Here is a 19357-nt window from a genome sequence, read left to right on the forward strand (position 1 = left end):
TTCAATTTCCACTGCAGCTCCTTGTGACCTCTTGGAAAATGTCACTTAACCCTCCATTGCCCCTGGTACAACCCCCCCCCCCCCAAAAAAAAAAAAACAACTTAGATTTTGAGCCCTTTAGCGACAGAGAAAGTGGCTGCATATTACGTGTACAGGGCTGCTTATGGCTACTAGCACTATAGAAATGATTAGTAGTAGTTACATGGCTATTTTATCCGGGATGCCCATTTGACATATGTGTGAATAGTAAAGGACACATAGTCCTGTCAGATTTCTGCCTTACTGTATTTTTTATAACTTCCTTCCTATGATAGCTGCCTGCTGATAGCAAAGTGTCAATGTATTTAGACGGATATCCTTTCTCCTTAAATCTATTTTTCATTTCCTTAGACCTTTTTACATATGTTGCGTTATTCGAGCACAGCCTCTTCAATCTAAGGAACTGACTGTAGGTGAGATTTCTTTAGCAGCTCCACAACCTACATAGAGAGGGGGAGATGTGGACAAGCTTCTATTACAGACAAGAACAAAGATTAATTTTCAGGTCCCAGACAGTAACCCCCCCCCCCCCCCCCCCCCCACCGTGCCTTCAGCATGGAAATGGAGTTTTGTCGGGTTTTCTTTAATTTATCTTTTTATCAGCAGTAATTATCTATTTATTCATTTATTTGTTTATTTGTTTGTTTATTTGAGCATTGCAACATATATTGGTATATGATATTTAATGAACATATTTTATGGTATTGACTATAACTGCTGGTTTTGTATCTTTTAGAGGTGATATGTATATATATATATATATATATATATATATGTATATATAATCACGAATTGATATTTATATATTTCATGTGTTTCCAGGCTTTTTTGTACTGTTTCTCCTGATCTCCCAATGTTGTAGCATTTGATGATGTCATCGACACATGACAATGAAAAATTTGCAGCATTTCTAGAGTTTTTTCTAATGTTTTATGATAAAAAATTAATGACTTTGAAGTGCTACAGTGCTTGCATTAATTAAAGCATGCCCTTTTAGAATTTGTCATCATTTTTTGTGCCTTTTTTTACCAATCTGCCATTCTTGATGACCGAGTGCACTTGGAAAGTGTTTTTAGCAGCTTTTCTGTGATTCTTTCAGCAAATGGCTTCTTTGAAATGAGGAATCATCCTGTTTCTATTTTGAAATCATTCTTGCGGATTTTTAATGTACTTTTGTTCATATGTTAGTGTGCTAATTAACATATACTGTGAACTTTGACCCCCCCATACTCCTTGCTTTTAAAGTTGGAACCAACACAGGTGAAGCAGATTCACCACTAACTACTCCTCTGTGGAGAGAAGGTATGTGTATTTTAAATTTTGTTTTAAAGAGAGTGATTTGTATCGGAATTAACTTATAAAAAGCCATATGCTTTCTCAGTGAGGCATTATGCTACAGCTAACCAAGTTCATTATTGTAATATGTCTTTTTTAATATTTATATCTATTCAACTGAGACTTACAACTTCTGCTCAGACAGATTGCAAATAAATTATAGAGCAGATTGAACTGATTAAAAGGCACATTTTTGTCAGCCTGGTTTTGTACTGTTTCTTTAACTTTTAATTCTTATGGTTTGAAATGAGATTGGGTTTAATGGTTTTTATAGTAACATTGTTTTTTACTGTTAGCCATTTTACCATTAGATGACTACTACTACTACTTAACATTTCTAGAGCGCTATTAGGATTATGCAGCGCTGTACAAATTAACAAAGAAGGACGGCCCCTGCTCAAAGGAGCTTACAATCTAAAGGACGAAATGTCAAGTTGGGGCAGTCTAGATTTCCTGAGTAGAGGTGTAGTGGTTAGGTGCCGAAGGCGACATTGAAGAGGTGGGCTTTGAGCAATGATGTGAAGATGGGCAGGGAAGGGGCCTGGCTATGGGCTCAGGGAGTTTGTTCCAAGCATGGGGTGAGGCGAGGCAGAAAGGGCGGAGCCTGGAGTTGGCGGTGGTGGAGAAGGGTACTGAAAGGACAATTTTGGAACACACCTTCTGGGTATGTGAAAGGCACTTTCTTATTTCACTTCCCTTTTTGCATACATGTTTGTTCATTAAGGTTCATTTATTTATTGATTATTGTATGTATTGTCTAGTGCTTTCTACACATGTGGCTTATGTCTAGCTTGTGATTTATGTTTTGATTATTTTACTTGTTATATGACTTTTTATGATTTATACTGATATGTTTTTCTATGTATTAACAGTTTTTACAGCCCCTGATACAACCCTGGGAAAGGGTGAAACATGGCTGTGCTGGGCTTTTAATTATTTATGTATTTATTTTTTTATGTGTAGTGAATAAATCTGAACCCATTTACATTGCTGGATTCTTTTATATTGTCGATCTGCTGTTTTGTTGCCTATCTTGGATCTTGTAAATAAACTACCCATTTGTTTTCTATAACTGCGTCCAGACTTACCTCACAGACAGGCAATACATAATTTATCAGGATGATACAACTGCCCAGGGGCAACCCTATAATGAGGCCAACTGGGCAGCACTCTTAAGGGAGTGGCATCTTGCTGCTTGTGAGCTATCTCTGCTACACACACCTCCCTCCCCAACCACATCTCCTCCCTTCCTTCCTCAACCCCCCCCCCACACCCCCCCCCCCCCCCCGGGGCGACATCTCCTCCCTTCCTTAACCCCTCCTCAACCCTCCTCCTGAGTCTACCTTCAAGTTGTTCTAAAAGTCACTGGGTAGTGACAGTGATTCACTCATGCTGCCCTGCTGCCGGCCCCAGCTTTATCTCTGTTCTGCGGCCCACACCAGCAAAAACAAGAAGTTATGCCAGAGAGGGCAGGCCGCAGTAGAGAGATGACGATGGGGCCGGTGGCAGGGCAGCATGTGTCAATCGCTGCCGCTGCCTGGCAACTTTTAGAACAAATTGAAGGTAGACTTGGGGGATGGAGTTAAGGAAGGGAGGACATGTTGCCTGGGGGGAATGGAAGAAGAGGTGTCTGGGGGGTGGTTGAGGAAGGACAGGTGGAAGAGCAGGAAGGATAGATGTTGGACTTGGGGGAGGGGATGCAGGTGGGAGGGAAGGAAGGAGAGAGAAAGAGAGAGGGAGGAAATGGTGGATTATAAGCATGGAGTGAGGAATAAGGAGGGGAGATGTTAGGAACGGTGGATCCATGTGGGAGAGATCATGGGAGGGTTGTCAAGGAGATGAGTGTGAAGAGGATAATCTAGCATAAGTATTATGTGGGGGTGAAAAATGAGTACAATCCCTAGCAGTAGGATGGAGAATATGCCAGGCATCAATCAAGTTAGCATTTGTCTGCCAATTATATAATTCAAGAAGCATTTTCAATTTGGAGGGTCTACACAATGAGGACCTGTCAAGGTAAATATCAAGTGGTTGATTAAAATCATCAGCAATTATTAGGGAGCCAGATTGATGTTGCAAAATAGTCAAGTTGAGGGTTCTAAAAAATTCCAGAGAATCAGTGACTGGAGCATATATATTAACTAAGGTTTAATCAGCAGAATGAATATTGTCACATATTAAAGACCATCTACCATCAGAGTCAGACATACGTTTGTATGAAATAAAATGAAGACACCTCTTTTTTTCGTAATCGCAGGAGAGTGAAATGCAGTAGAAAAACCTGGACTAGAAAGCTTGTTGCATTCGTTAAGTGACAAGTGAGGCTCCTGTAAGAAAATAATGTCAGGATGCATTGATTTCAACTAATTAGTAATTTTCTTTCTATTAATTGGGTGATTCAGTGTGGGCCATAATTTAAGGGACCAGTGACGACGCTCAATGGTGACATCATGAGCTGGGCCTTTATAAGGGATCTTGGGACTCTTCTACTCTGCCTTTGCAACAGCCCTCCTAGCTTTTGCCAGTTGTGAGTTGCTACGCATGGTTCCTGTTCTTGTTTGGTGTTCCTATTCTTGCCTTGGTCTCGGGTCCGCTCCTGCCTTTGCCCTTGTTCCCTTCTGTGTCTCCAGCCAACCTGCCCTTGTTCCTTTTTTCCTCCTCAAATTGAGTTCTTGGCCTTGACTCCAACTTGGTTTCTCCATTCTTCTGGACCTCTGCCTGCCTTGATCGCAGCCTGCCCTGACCTCCGATTTGCTTGGTCTTTCCTGGCCTCCTCCCCTGACAGTGTTATTTAGGCTTTCTTGGGCCTCCTCAATACATTGTTGGTATCCACTCCAACTCACCTGCTGTTGGCCTCCAATCCAGTACTTCCTACTACCTAGGCTTGTGAACCTACAACATGGGAGCCTTGACCATCTGCAACCTGACTCATCCCTGGAACTCATTCTGTGAAGTCTGCACCACTTCTGGGCTGTTCCCAGTTGTCCTTATGTTCCACTGATATAAGTACATAAGTATTGCCATACTGGGAAATATCTCAGTACCTCTCCACTCTCATCTCTCCCTACAGTCTTCCCCAGGAACTCCGTTCACTGGGTAAATCTCTCTTATCTGCACCCTTCTCCTCCACCACTAACTCCAGACTCCGTTCCTTTTATCTTGCTGCACCATATGCCTGGAATAGACTTCCTGAGCCTGTACGTCAAGCTCCATCTCTGGCCGTCTTCAAATCTAAGCTAAAAGCCCACCTTTTTGATGCTGCTTTTAAATCCTAACCCTTATTCACTTGTTCAGACCCCTTATTTTATCACCCTCACTTTAATATTCCCTTATCTCTTGTTTGTCTGTCCTAATTGGATTGTAAGCTCTGTCGAGCAGGGACTGTCTCTTCATGTTCAAGTGTACAGCGCTGCGTACGTCTAGTAGCGCTATAGAAATGATTAGTAGTAGTAGTAGTAGTAGAAAGACCAAAGGTCCATCAAGCCCAGCATCCTGTTTCCAACAGTGGCCAATCCAGGTCACAAATACCTGGCAAGATCCCCAAAAAGTACAAAACATTTTATACTGCTTATCCCAGAAATAGTGGATTTTCTCCAAGTCCATTTAATAATGGTCCGTGGACTTTTCCTTTAGGAAGCCGTCCAAACCTTTTTTAAACTCCGATAAGCTAACCTCCTTTACCACATTCTCTGCCAATGAATTCCAGAGTTTAATTACACGTTGAGTGAAGAAACATTTTCTCTGATTCATTTTAAATTTACTACATTGCAGCTTCATCACATGCCCCCTAGTCCTAGTATTTTTGGAAAGCATAAACAGACGGTTCACATCTACCCGTTCAACTCCACTCATTATTTTATAGACCTCTATCATATCTCCCCTCAGCCGCCTTTTCTCCAAGCTGAAGAGCCCTAGCCACTTAAGCCTTTCCTCATAGGGAAGTCATCCCATCCCCTTTATCATTTTCGTCGCCCTTCTCTGCACCTTTTCTAATTCCACTATATTTTTTGAGATGCGGCAACCAGAATTGAACACAATATTCGAGGTGCGGTTGCACCATGAAGCGATACAAAGGCATCCTCATTTTTGTTTTCCATTCCTTTCCTAATATTACCTAACATTCTATTTGCTTTCTTAGCCGCAACAGCACACTGAGCAGAAGGTTTCAACGTATTATCAACGACGACACCTAGATCGCTTTCTTGATCCATGACTCCTAACGTGGAATCTTGCATGACGTAGCTATAATTCGGGTTCCGCGTTCCCACATGCATCACTTTGCACTTGCTCACATTAAACGTCATCTGCCATTTAGACGCCCGGTCTCGTAAGGTCCTCTTGTAATTTTTCACAATCCTCCAGCAATTTAATGACTTTGAATAACTATGTGTCATCAGTAATTTTAATTACCTCACTAGTTACTCCCATCTTTAGGTCATTTATAAATATGTTAGAAAGCAGCGGTCCCAGCACAGACCCCTGGGGAACCCCACTAACTATCCTTCTCCATTGAGAATACTGACCATTTAACCCTACTCTCTGTTTTCTATCTTTTAACCAGTTTTTAATTCACAATAGAACACTACCTCCTATCCCATGACTCTCCAATTTCCTCTGGAGTCTTTCATGAGGTACTTTGTCAAACGCCTTCTGAAAATCCAGTTGCACAATATCAACCGGCCCACTTTTATCACATGTTTGTTCACCCCTTCAAAGAAATGTAGTAGATTGGTGAGGCAAGATTTCCCTTCACTAAATCCATGTTGACTTTGTCTCATTAATCCATGCTTTTGAATATGCTCTGTAATTTTGTTCTTAATAATAGTCTCTACCATTTTTTTGACCATCCCTGATCCTAGCCTGGATGTGACTCGCCTACTGTCAGTTGGGGCCTACCCAGCCTCAGGATTAGTTAGGCAGCATAAACTTGGCTGCAGTCCAAGGGCTCACTCTCTCCGCTGCGTGATAGCCTTCAGTTTTCTGAGAGTGGGGTATCCCTTCGGTGGATCTGTTTGCCACTCACTTTAACAACAAAGTCCCTCAGTAGTACTCCAGACTAGGGTCATACGGCAGACTAGCAACAGATGCCTTTCTCCTCCATTGGGAAATGGGTCTTCTGTATGCATATCCCCCCATCCCTCTGATAGGAAAAACTTTGCTGAAACTCAGGCAAGACAGGGGAAGCATGATCTTCATCACTCCATTCTGACCAAGGCAGGTGTGATTCCCTCTACTTCTGGAGTTGTGCCCCAAAGAACCGTGGAAATTGGACTGTTTTCTGACCCTCATCACTCAGAACTAGGGGTCTCTTCTTCATCCCTACCTCCAGTCCCTGGCTTTCATGACCTGGATGTTGAGAGCCTAGAGTTTGCCTCCTTGCGCCTATCTGAAGGTATCTCCAGTGTCTTGCTGGCTTCCAGGAAAGATTCCATTAAAAGAAGTTACTCCTTTAAGTGGAAGAGGTTTGGCATCTGGTGTGAGAGCAAGGCCCTAGATCCTCTCTCTTTCCATACACAAAAACTGCTTGAATTCCTCCTGCATCTCTCTGAGTCTGGTTTGAAAACCAGTTTTGTAGGAGTTCACCTCAGTGCAATTAGTGCTAACTATAACTGTATAGAAGGTAAGCCCATCTCTAGACATGACAGAGTAGTTCTCTGTACGCACCCTAAGATCCTTCCTACGGTTGTGTCAGAGTTCCATTTTAACCAATCATCTGCCAACATTCTTTCTGAAACTGCATGCCCACCCTGGCAAACATGCACTGCACAACTTGAACTGTAAGCAAACCTTAGCCTTCTACCTGGAGCAGACAAACATAAACAGTCGATCTCAACATGATGGGGATAGCCATCGGCAATGCACTGTATCCAAATGGCTAGCAGATTTAATCTCTTTTGCTTACGCCCAGGCTGGGCTAACTTTGGAGGGTCATGTCATGGCTCACAATGTCAGAGAACCAGTGCTGTGCTGATAGCCCACTTGAGGTCAGCCTGGATCGGGGAAATTTGCAAGGCTGCAATGTGGTCTTTCCACACATTCACCTTGCTACTGCCTTGAGAATACCCATCATGACAGCCACTTGAAGTGTAGAATCTAACTCCACCCTTCTAGGGCTCGTTATTTCAGTTCCAGGCTGCACATTCACAACCAGTTATATATAGTTTCAGGTTAATTGGTTTCCTAGCATTGTTGTTTTTGGTGAGCCTGATAGCTAGGGATTCCCAGTTCTGAGAATGATATGACCTGCTTGTCCTCAGAGACAGTGAAATGGCTTACCTGTAGCAGGTGTTCTCCAAGGACAGAAGACCAATTATTCTCAGAAACCCTCTCTTCTGCTATGTTAGTAGATAGGTGGTTCCACACTCACATGGAGGGTGCACAGTGAGATGCTGCCAAAGGCTTCTTATAGAGATAGTACACTGAGCAGCATCTGCACCAGGCTCCATTGGATGACGTCACAAGTTGTGAGAATAATTGGCCTCCTATTCTCAGAGAACACCTGCTACAGGTAAACAATTTTGCTTTAAGTAATTTGAGGCCCTTTTACTAATCTGCAGTAAAACTTTGCACTTTCCATGCATTAATTGCAAAAACTAGAACAATGTAAGTACAAAGCATGTGGTAAATGCAGGGGGTGTATTCAGCATCTGCCCTGTATTTAATACACAGAGCAGACACTTACCACATGACATTGCAGTGTCAGATATCGCAGGAACACACACGATATTTGCCACTCCATTTAACGGGATATGGGCCTAACCATACATAAATAAATAACTTGTAGCAATGCATAGCAGCACACACACCCACAACATACTGTTCTCCCCCCCCCCCCCCACATCCATTTACCCTGATCCCCAGCCCCTGAGACATCCCCCTACATCCAATCCTCAGACATCTGATCCACCCAACCCCCCTCCCCATGTTCAGAGCCCCCTCCTGACAACTCCCCAAATGTCTAAACATCCCCACCCCCTGAAGGTCCAACCCCCCCAGTCATAACCTTCCCCCTTCAATCCCCTTCCCCCAGGGAGTTACCCAAGGGTCTTCATGAGTAGTTAAGCAGTACCCCTCTGCTCCATCCCAACCTTAGGCCAGAATCCAAAATGGCCACCAGGATCCCTAGTGGTAGTCTCACAGTACTGTAGGGATCATAGTGACCATTTTGGATCCTGTCTGAGACCCAGGTGGAAGTAGAGAGGAAATGCTCCCACATGGGACCATTGAACTACTAATGAAGATCTCAGGTAGGCCCTCGGGGTGGGGGAGGGTGTAACTCTGGGGGGCAGGATTTTGAGCTTTGGGGAGGTGGAGTTTAGACTTTCGGGGGTTGGGGGTGAACCGGGAAGACCGGAGATGGGGGTGTGAGCCTGGGGAGAGTCAGATATTAGGGGGGGTGTGTAGGAGGAGGGAATTGTCATCAGGAGGGGTGGACCTTTGCTCCTCCACCGAGAGCGGCTGCTCTATTGGTAGCATGCAGTACAGACCTGCAGGCTAGCTGCCACAACTGGCCTCTCCTTTGACCTGCCTGTCACACTCGGTTCCCACCCCTACCCACATTAAGCGGCTAGCATGGGTTTGTGTACCACACTACTAATTTTAACACATAGTATATATTTGGTGGGTCCACACTAATGTCTACCATGTAATAAAAACCTGTTTTAGCTGCTTCACGCAGCATAGTAATATGAGCCCTTGTATGTTGGAATTTTATATTCTGCTTTGCACATTTTGCTGAATGTAAACGCAAAATATAAGTTTTCAAATTTGTTTCAAATTACTGTGATTCAGGACCTTTTGAGAAATGAGCGTTACTTCCAGTTTCCACAAGTGAAGGTAAACAGTCCACTAGGTAAAATGGTGTTTCAAGTTAAATATATAGGGGCCCTTTTATAAAAGTGCGGTAGGGCTACTGCGTGGGTACCACATGGCAAATCAACCCTACCGCAAGGGTAGCACAGGAGCCCAGCAGTAGTTGCGAAGTTGGCGCACGCAGTTTCCCACATTTTCTATTTTCTACTGCAGGGGGCGTTCCTGGTGGTAATCGGCAGCACAGGCACATTGCCACATGCTGCCCCATTACCGCGGGGTTAGCGTGTGAGCCCTTACTGCCAAGTAAATAGGAGGCGGTAAGGGCTCAAGTGATAAACGGCCAGATACTAATTTGGACTTAGCACCATCATTGCCATAAATAGAAATTCAGCTTTTTGGCAGACGCGCTAAGAGGTGGCCTGAGTGCGTGGGAAAATCACCCACTAAAAGTAGTGCAGGCCCCTTTGTAGCGCATCTTTTTTTTTTGTTACATTTGTACCCCGCGCTTTCCCACTCATGGCAGGCTCAATGCGGCTTACATGGGGCAATGGAAGGTTAAGTGACTTGCCCAGAGTCACAAGGAGCTGCCTGTGCCTGAAGTGGGAATCGAACTCAGTTCCTCAGGACCAAAGTCCACCACCCTAACCACTAGGCCACTCCTCCACTGTTGCTACTATTGGAGATTCTACATGGAATGTTGCTATTCCACTAGCAACATTCCATGTAGAAGTTGGCCCTTGCAGATCACCAATGTGGTCACGCAGGCTTCTGCTTCTGTGAGTCTGACGTCCTGCACGTACATGCAGGACGTCAGACTCACAGAAACAGAAGCCTGCGCAGCCTTCTACATGGAATGTTGCTAGTGGAATAGCAACATTCCATGTAGAATCTCCAATAGTAGCAACATTCCATGTAGAATCTCCAATAGTATTTATTTTATGTTTGTTACATTTGTACCCTGCGCTTTCCCACTCATGGCAGGCTCAATGCGGCTTACATGGGGCAATGGAGGGTTAAGTGACTTTGCCCAGAGTCACAAGGAGCTGCCTGTGCCTGAAGTGGGAATCGAACTCAGTTCCTCAGGACCAAAGTCCACCACCCTAACCACTAGGCCACTCCTCCATCTTTGTAAAAGGACCCCATAATGAGGTATCACATGCTCACGGGATGTGTAGCATGAGATATATGGCATGTTCTACCATATGAAACATTCGTTATTTTGAAGAATGAAAGGTGAGAAATTTAAAACAAAAAAGAAAAGCTTGACCTTCTATTGTAGTCCATAAAGCCCTATTCACTTTCCACTTAACTGCAAACAAACTAACTGCACTAGCTAAAGTATTTACACAGAGTTATAGGAACCAACTTTTCAAAATGATTGGGGTTGCTAAACCCAATAGAAATTACCCCTCACTAAAGGAGTTTGCTCAGTATAGGGGACGCTCAAGCACCCACAGACGTAGCTCCTATGCACTGAGTTATACTGGACTTCAGATTCTAAACTCACTTCCATCGCTGGCATGTCTTTATTAAAAAATATTTTTACAAAATGAACTTCACATTAATTCTGGCAGATATGCTAGTGTGGTGTGCCCTTTCCTGCTGCAGTATTATGCATGTGTGCTTGATTCCAGGGCTGTGTGGGTGGGATTATGAAGCAATCTGTCCGTCAAGTGGCAAGAATTCAAAAAAGCATTTATCAACCTTACATATGTGGGTATCATCTAAAACAGATTACAATTATTTTTTTTTTGCATTTTCCTCATTGCTTGCCTTAGTTTTCATGTAATTGATAAGGAGAATCAAAAAAGCATGAGTAAGCACTGATAATTCCTAGAACAAGGCATAGGCGTTACTGTAGGATGGAAAGTGCCACAGAAAAAAATTGCCTTGCCAACAACCCCTTTCCCACCCCAAAATCTGCACTCTTCTCCCGCGAGTCCAGCATCACTTCCTTACTTCCCTCTGTCCTCCCTCCCCATAGGCCCTACAAACTTGCAAAATTCGCAGCGATTACAACAGGCTTTCTCCGGCCAGCCCCGGGATCCTTCCCTCTGTTGCAGCTTCCTGTTGCTACTTGAGAAGGACGCAGCAGAGGAAAAGCCTCGGAGCAGCTGGAGTGAGCCTGTTGTGATCGCTGCCGGCAGTACTGGCGAACTCTGTAAGTTTGTAGGGCCTGGGAAGAGGCAGGGATTTAAGGAAGTGATGCTGAACCCACAGGGGGAGGGAGAAGGGGAGAAGCTGCCTATGGAAATATGGGGGGAGGGAGGTCATGCTGCCCATGGATAGAAGGGAAGGAAGAGGGGACAAGTTGCACATGGATGGAAGGGAAGTGAGAGGAGAGGAGGACATGCTTCACATGATAGAAGAGAAGGGGACAAGCTGCATGCGCATGGAAAGGAAAGGAGTGGAGGAGTGGCCTAGTGGTTAGGGTGGTGGACTCTGGTCCTGAGGAACTGAGCTTGATTCCCACTTCAGGCACAGGCAGCTCCTCGTGACTCTGGGCAAGTCACTTAACCCTCCATTGCCCCATGTACAAATAAGTAATATGTAAGCCACATTGAGCCTGCCATGAGTGGGAAAGCGCAGGGTACAAATGTAACAAAAATAAAAGGAGAGAGGGGGACATGATGCACATAGATAAAAAGGAAGGGAGAGAGAAGGAGAGAATCTGCACATGGATGGAAGGGAGAGGAAAGGGGGACAATCTGCCTATGGGTAGAAGGGACAAGCTGCACATGGATGGAAAGGAAGAGAGAGGAGAGGGGACATTCTGCATATGGATTGAAGGGAAGGGAGAGGAGAGGGAGACATGCTGCACATGGATAGATGGGAAGGGGGAGGGGAGAAGCTTCATACGGCTGGAAGGAAAAGGAGAGGAAATGAGGGACATGTACATGGATAGAAGGGTAAGATGAGAAGAGAAATGCAGCACATGGATGGAAGGGGAGAAATGCAGCATATGGATGGAAGAGGAGGGAGAGGAAAGGGGGACATTCTGCACATGGATGGAAGGGGAAGGAGAGAGAGAAATGCAGCAGACGGATGGGGAGGGAAAGGGAGAAATGCAGCACATGGATGGAAGAGGAGGGAGAGGGGAGAATTGCATCACTTGGATAGAAGGATTAGGAGGAATGCTGCACATAGAAGGGAAGGTAAAGGGGAGAAATGCAGCACATGGATGGAAGGTTGCCAGTGGTGGAAGCACAGTACCTGTCAGCGTCGCATATCAGGATAGCAACATATTTTGTATAAAGTGAAGACACAGAGCTTTATATACAAAACTATTTCAACCTTGTAATTCAAAACATTGGGAGATAAACAGGGGGGTCAGTCCATTGTCCATATTGAAGTTTGTACCGCTCCTCATAGAGCCTCTGGAGCAGGGTAACAATCTGCAGCAGGATCTGCCTTTGAAACCCAATCTCCTGCACCAGCTCCTGCAGCAAGTCTCACCTTTATGCGTGGCTGAGACTTGCTGCAGGAGCTGGAGTTGGGGGTCTGCTTGAGTGAACCCACCAAAAGGTGTGGCAGATGGTGAAGCATTGCCCTCTGCCCCTGTGCCTTCCAGCATTGGTGGAGGGGTGCTGTTGGTCTCCTTCTTCTTCCCCCTCCAGTGGGTCCTCCCCCCCTGGGCCTATAGCTGTTGGGGAGGGACTGGAACCTTCCGTGGCCCTGGATCTAGGATGACTGCCTCCCACACAGCCTCCTGGCCTGCCTGTTTTGGGGCAAAGGGGTCATCTTTGCCCTCATCTGACCTGGGCTGGTCCTGTGCCAGCTGCTATGGAGCGTGGGGGCCTTCATTGCTCTCATTGGGCCTGGGCTGGTCCTGAATTGGCTGTTGAGCAGCTGGAGGGTGCCATGTGTGTGGAAAAGGTGTGGAAATGAGATCAATAAATCCTACATGGCTTGCATAGTGGTTCGGCTGTCGGGATGCAGGGACCAGGACAACTGTGGGCTGCTGTCGTAACCTGAGAGATATGTCTGAGGTGTGACACCAATGAGATGGCATAGCAAGGAGCTGCAGAGGCAGTGATATAGGTGTTTTCTCGAGTGGGCTATCTGGCTATGGCCAAGCAGGATGGGTTCTGGCCCTGCTGGAGGGCCCTGGGTGAGCAGGCACTGCCTAGGAGGTAGTATGACATTGCATTCCTGGATGAATGGGGCCATTGTAACAGTTTTTGTCAGGGATGTGGGTGTGTGTATGACCCCATGCCTATGTGTCCCAACAACTGAATGGAAGATAGCTGGGGACCGTGTGGGAGGCACCCATCCTTCTGGCCACCTCAGCTGGGACCCCAGGATAAAGTTCCCAGATATACAGGTTGGAAACCTAGGTTTGGGGGCATCTATCTGAGGAGTACTTAGGCTAGCTATTTTTGGGCCCTGACTGATGGCAGTGAGTGCACATCACTACATGAATCATGGTTATAATTTGGGTGTTCCCAGGAGGGGAAGTGTACATATAGGTAGGAATTTCCATAAGGTGTGGTTGCGGGCCCACTCTAATGTGAAGATTTTAGGGGCCGCCAGCTTGCGCCTTGATGGATATCTCCCAAGGCAGCATAACAACCTTTGGAGCAGACAATTGTATATCTATTGAGTGTGGCTTAAGGGGCATGAGAGATCATCCATTTGGTGGGACAACTGATGCTGCGACGGCCCTCTGTGATCAGAGTACTGTCCTTCGAGAGCACTCCTTTGTTATGTATATGTTTGGCACAGGGGCTAAGTCTGTGTTTCTTAAATGCAGGGAATATGGGTTCGATTCCCACTGTGGTTGTGTTGTTTTATTTCCCTTCCATGGCAACTACGATGTGCTAGGTAGGTGTCTGTGACACGCTGGGCACTTTTGTATTGGTCACTGTAGGATGCTGACCAGATGGCTTCCCCCTCCCCCTTCCTTTCCATGACATCTCATAGGTTGGGGGTTTGCGGCAACACATTCTAGTAGATATGGGGATTGTGGGCACACTATAAGAAGGTTAGCTGCATACTCAGGCTTTGGTGCTACGTCTGTGGTATTTATGTGGGGCCCCAAGGCGCTCCCACATGCACTGGCATAGGGCAGTGTCTTCACGCCAGACTTGCTGTACCAGAGCCAGAGCAACTCAGTGTACCGGTGTACTCCAAAGTGTTTACAAAACACAAGTTGGCGGAGACAGGGTTCAGGTGATGGGTCTTCTTGGCGTCACATGCATTATTATTTTTGAACAACATGTTGCCCAATGCTTCTCACATAGGCTGTGACAGATGGCAACAAGCAGATTGGGGAGAACTGAGGGGATGGGTATGCATTACATAGGCACATGTGCTGTGTGAGTTGAGGTGGCATGTGAGGCATATTTTCAAAGAACTTAGCCTTACAAAGTTCCGTAGATTTCTATGGAACTTTGGAAGGCTAAGTGCTTTGAAAATATGGTGGCCTTCTGTGGAGCATATGCACTGTTGGTGGAAGATGGGGATGGTCAGTGGGGTAAAACAGGTGTGCCTTTGGGCGTCTCAATATACTTTAGTGAACTGCTGCCAATCTTCCCATCGGTATGTAGGTATGGGCCAGGATGGGGAGGGGGGGTTGCATGGTAAGTAGGGGAAGGCCCCATAATTAGTTATCATTGGATATTCTGTACATTCTATTTTCAACAATTTTTTTTCTTTCTTATGAAAAAGCAATTATATATTGCAACAAAAAAGGGACCTCAGTGAATGTGGCCTTACCTATGTATGGTGCGTGCACATGAGTGGTGTTGTGATTCTGGGGGACAGTGCTGCATACTCAGCTTCCCAGGGTGGCTCTCATTGTTCTTCATGCCCTCCTGGATACATTATGTGGGGGCAGGTGGTACTTGTGCTTAAAGATGTGTCTCCTGTGTCTGAGGCACAGCAGCTCCAGGAGCTCTGGAACTAACTGAGGAGCTGAGGAGATCTTTGTATGTGGGAAGGGTCGTCCATGCTTAGAACTTTACACTTAAAGTTCTCAGCTCTCTAAGAAAGGGAAAGGAAAGGGAATGGGATTTGATATACCACCTTTCTGTGGTTACAATCAAAGCAGTTTACATATTATATATAGGTACTAAGAGCTGTTCCATCCCAATGATGTACAATAACATTCACTTGTATGCCTGATCAGTCCGGCCGCCTATAGAAAAGCAATAATGCATTAGAGTTGCTAGGCTACATAATGTAACTGCTGTAGTTTTGCTGAGTTCAACTATTGATCGCAAACTTTTCATTTCTTTATTATATAACTGTGAATATGAGTTGCATTCTTTTTTCTTGAGGAACCTCCCTCTCGCTGGGCTCCCTAAGCAGAGCTCTGAGGAAACTCCCCATATTGAGTGTCTTGGGGGTATCATCTTATCCTTGCTTCTGGCAGCAGATTGTCTTGAGCTACCCCACTGGGGAGAAGGGGATCATACAGCTGAAGGTTCACCTAGGGTGTTAGATAATTTTGGGCTGGCTTTGACTCCCCCTCCCCTCCCATCATCATCACTTTCCCTTCCCCATGTAACATAGTAGATGACGGCAGAAAAAGACCTGCAAGGTCCATCCAGTCTGCCCAACAAGATAACTCATATTTGCTACTTTTTGTGTATACCCTACTTTGATTTGTACCTGTGCTCTTCAGGGCACAGACCGTATAAGTCTGCCCAGCACTATCCCCGCCTCCCAACCACCAGTCCCGCTTCCCACCACTGGCTCTGGCACAGACCGTATAAGTCTGCCCAGCACTATCCCCGCCTCCCAACCACCAGCCCCGCCTCCCGATCTTGACTAAGCTCCTGAGGATCCATTCCTTCAGCACAGGATTCCTTTATGCTTATCCCACGCATGTTTGAATTCCGTTACCGTTTTCATTTCCACCACCTCCCGCAGGAGGGCATTCCAAGCATCCACTACTCTCTCCGTGAAAAAATACTTCCTGATATTTTTCTTGAGTCTGCCCCCCTTCAATCTCATTTCATGTCCTCTCGTTCTACCATCTTCCCATCTCCGGAAAAGGTTCGTTTGCGGATTAATACCTTTCAAATATTTGAACGTCTGCATCATATCACCCCTGTTTCTCCTTTTTTTTTTCATCCAGAGTATACATGTTTAGTTCAGCAAGTCTCTCCTCATATGTCTTGTAACGCAAATCCCATACCGTTCTCGTAGCTTTTCTTTGCACCGCTTCAATTCTTTTTACATCCTTAACAAGATACGGCCTCCAAAACTGAACACGGGTTCATGCAATCGTCTTCTGACTTCCCTCTTGTCACGGTTGTGCCCATGTTTCGTCTTCCTCTCGCCACCTGGTGGCCAGACCTGGTGGCTGCAATGGACTGTCTGGTTATTGCCACCCGTTCCAGATTTCAGTCCGGTCCGGATCTTCCGGGCTGCCAGACTTGCTTGCTTTGGTTGAACCTACACAGCACCTGTAGTTACCTGGTGATTGCTGCAACTGAGCTTCAGCTGCTGCTGAGCTTATTAGCCAGTTGGAAATTCTCTGCTTTGCCTTTGCATCGCCTAAGGCCCTGGTTTGTTGGTGCTTGTTGCTCTTCTGCCTAGCTTGGGTTTTATTCTAGTCCCTTGTCTGATGCTAGTTAGTCTGTGTGTAGTTTAGCTTAGGGTTATTGTTTGTTTCCTAGACTTGTTCCTTGTTTGTCTTTTGTATTTAGTGTCTGTTTGTCTGTGTTTCTTGTTCAGTGACTGCCTGGCAGCTTTCAGTTCTGTCTCGTGTTTGTCAGTGTTCGTTCCCTGTTTTAGTGGCTGCTTGCAGCTTCCAGTTCCTACCCTGCCCTGTAAGTCCTGTCGGCCGCCTGCAGCCAGGGGCTCAACTCCTGGGGAAGGGCGGCTAGTGCAGGTGAAGTCTTGCTGTTCCTATCTGAGTTCTGTCTGGTTCCTGGTGTGGGGTGGTTTGCCTGCCACTGCCGCTCCTCGGCAGTGGCCCAAGGGCTCACAAACCTAGTTCCTGCTTTGGAAAACGTGACACCTCTCCCCCTTGACACTGCCTCTAGTTAGTAGAAATTAAATGAGTAGCACTTATCTGTTGCTGCCTCCTCAGTCTGCTTGTCTGCAAGCGCATTTGCCCCATTGTCTCACAAGATCTACTGGCTTCAAACATTTGTGACATTAAAGGAGGGTTGCCTGAAGAGGAGGAGGAAGCAGTAGGTAAGATGTTCTGATTGTTGACTCCTGCAGGCAGCAGGAATTAACACAGAGCACTGGGAGAGGAAAGAGACAAAACGTTGGTGCTGCCAATGGCAGCTCTTCTCTCTGCCTAGTGGAAACAAATTGATCACACTCAAGTTCCAGTGCAACACACCTACTGGAAACCTCTGATTTTGGTTATTGGACTCTACTTATTAGTAATATATTCACCTTATAGAGAGCAATACTGTTGAGAGTAAAAACCATCAAGAAAACACTTTTTTTATCCAATAAATATATGTTTTTCTTTTCTTTCTTTCTTTATTATTAGGGATACAACTATCATCAATCACTCAAGGAATGGCAGTTATAGTGACAACCCTTCAGAGATTCGGATGTGGCAAGAGGAGGAGGAGATCATGCAAGCCAGCAGGAGGTGCCAGGACATGGAGTACACGTAGGCAGTAGCATTCAGCTTGTCACTGTGGGACTAGCCATGAACTGCTCATGCTAAGAACCATGGCAGAGATTTCTGCAACTCGACAGAATATATAATAAAAAGACAGTTAGCTATGAAATTCCCCAATTTCTTTTGTAATTGGGTATATTTCACATTTGAGGGTAAACAAAGGAAAAAGAACCATGTCCAAAATACATTTTTATTTCAAAGGTAGAGACAGCCGTCCTTGTAATCAAGTGCCTCTTTTTTATTATACAGTATGGTTGACATAAGCAGTCCTATGGGCAAAGTCCTCTTCAGTAAAATAATAATATTAATTATATATGTTTGTTTCTTGTTTAATCTTTGTGGTGTACTTTTCATTTAATGTTAATGCTGAATATATTGAGCCCAAGTTGGATGGGTGATTAACAAGCTTAATAAATAGATAGAAAGGACCTAAATAAATACCGTATAAACTCACATCTAAACTGAGAATTTTGGCCCAAAAAATGGTTTATATTTGAGTCTCTCTTCTTCCACCCCCCCCCCCCCCCCCCCAATCTTTTTCAGTTACCAGCACTGCTACGGTTACTACTTCCGGCTGACACTGACAGAGAAAAGCCGTGTGCTGGACGATGTAGGGCCTTGGGCATCTACATATGCTCAAGGCCTGCTGGCTCCTGCTCTGAGGGAACCTGTTACTGAGATGTCAAATTTTAAATAGCACTACCCAAAAGTTAGAGTTTTTAACACAGTTCATTTCAACTTGAACAGTCTGAATGTTTAAGTCTGATCTTTTAGCACTATATTATTTCACAAATCTGAGTATTAAACTCGATGTTTTGCCAACATTTTGTGGGTTTATCAACTCACAATGACATCACGAATGAAATCAGTGAGTAAGTAAATAATTTAGGAGCCCTTTTATCAAGCTTACGGTATAAGGGGGCCCTGCGCTAGCGACGGCAGCCATTTTTGCCCCACACTGAGGCCCTTTTTACCGCAGCAGGTAAAAAGCCCAAAAAAGAAATGGCCATGCAATACGTTTTGGGGGAGAGGTACATAACATTAATAAAATTGTGCATTTTGCAAAAAAACAATATGGGCAAAATGGTTAACATACCTCATTCATTTGTGTATTTGCTATGTTCCAGTATTAAATGTAAGGCTGCACTTCTACTTGGAAATATAAGGCTGCTCTTCTACTTGGGCCAAGATGCACTAAAAAATCGTTAAAGCCCTTCCCTTACCGATTCCCTTAGCGAATCGGTAAGGAACGGGCATGCATCAAGGAAAAGGAATGCAAATGAGCTGCTCGTTGTAGCTCACTTGCATTCTCTATTCCATCGATAAGTAGTCAGCCAGTCGGCCGGTCGAGCATGCGCAGAGCAGCCAAGCGTTATGCTGGCTGCTCTGCGCATGCCAAACATGCCTCTGTGTCGCCCAAAAGGAAGACGCTGCGCCGCTCACCCCCTCCACGGCCTGCTGCAGGAAAGCTCCAATGTGGCTCGATCGTGCAGTTGAGGACGTCCATCCAAAAAGACATCCTTTTTGGACGTCCCCCCCCCCCCCCCCCCCCCAATAATAAAAACATCCTTT

General features: G+C 45.3%; 1 protein-coding gene across 5 annotated transcripts in view; it reads left to right on the plus strand.

Annotated features, from left to right (window-relative positions):
• AMOTL1 (angiomotin like 1) overlaps positions 1-19357 on the plus strand; it is a 257734-nt gene that overhangs the window by 217001 nt on the left and 21376 nt on the right. For 4 of the 5 annotated variants that reach the window (XM_030200208.1, XM_030200211.1, XM_030200210.1 and 1 more), the window contains one exon: positions 17648-17773. In XM_030200208.1, coding sequence (XP_030056068.1) covers positions 17648-17773 — 126 coding nt within the window. The remainder of the gene's footprint in view (positions 1-17647; positions 17774-19357) is intronic. The other variant, XM_030200209.1, reaches the window with a different exon arrangement.

This window comes from Microcaecilia unicolor, chromosome 4 (genome assembly GCF_901765095.1).
Source record: "Microcaecilia unicolor chromosome 4, aMicUni1.1, whole genome shotgun sequence".
NCBI classification, from domain to species: domain Eukaryota; kingdom Metazoa; phylum Chordata; class Amphibia; order Gymnophiona; family Siphonopidae; genus Microcaecilia; species Microcaecilia unicolor.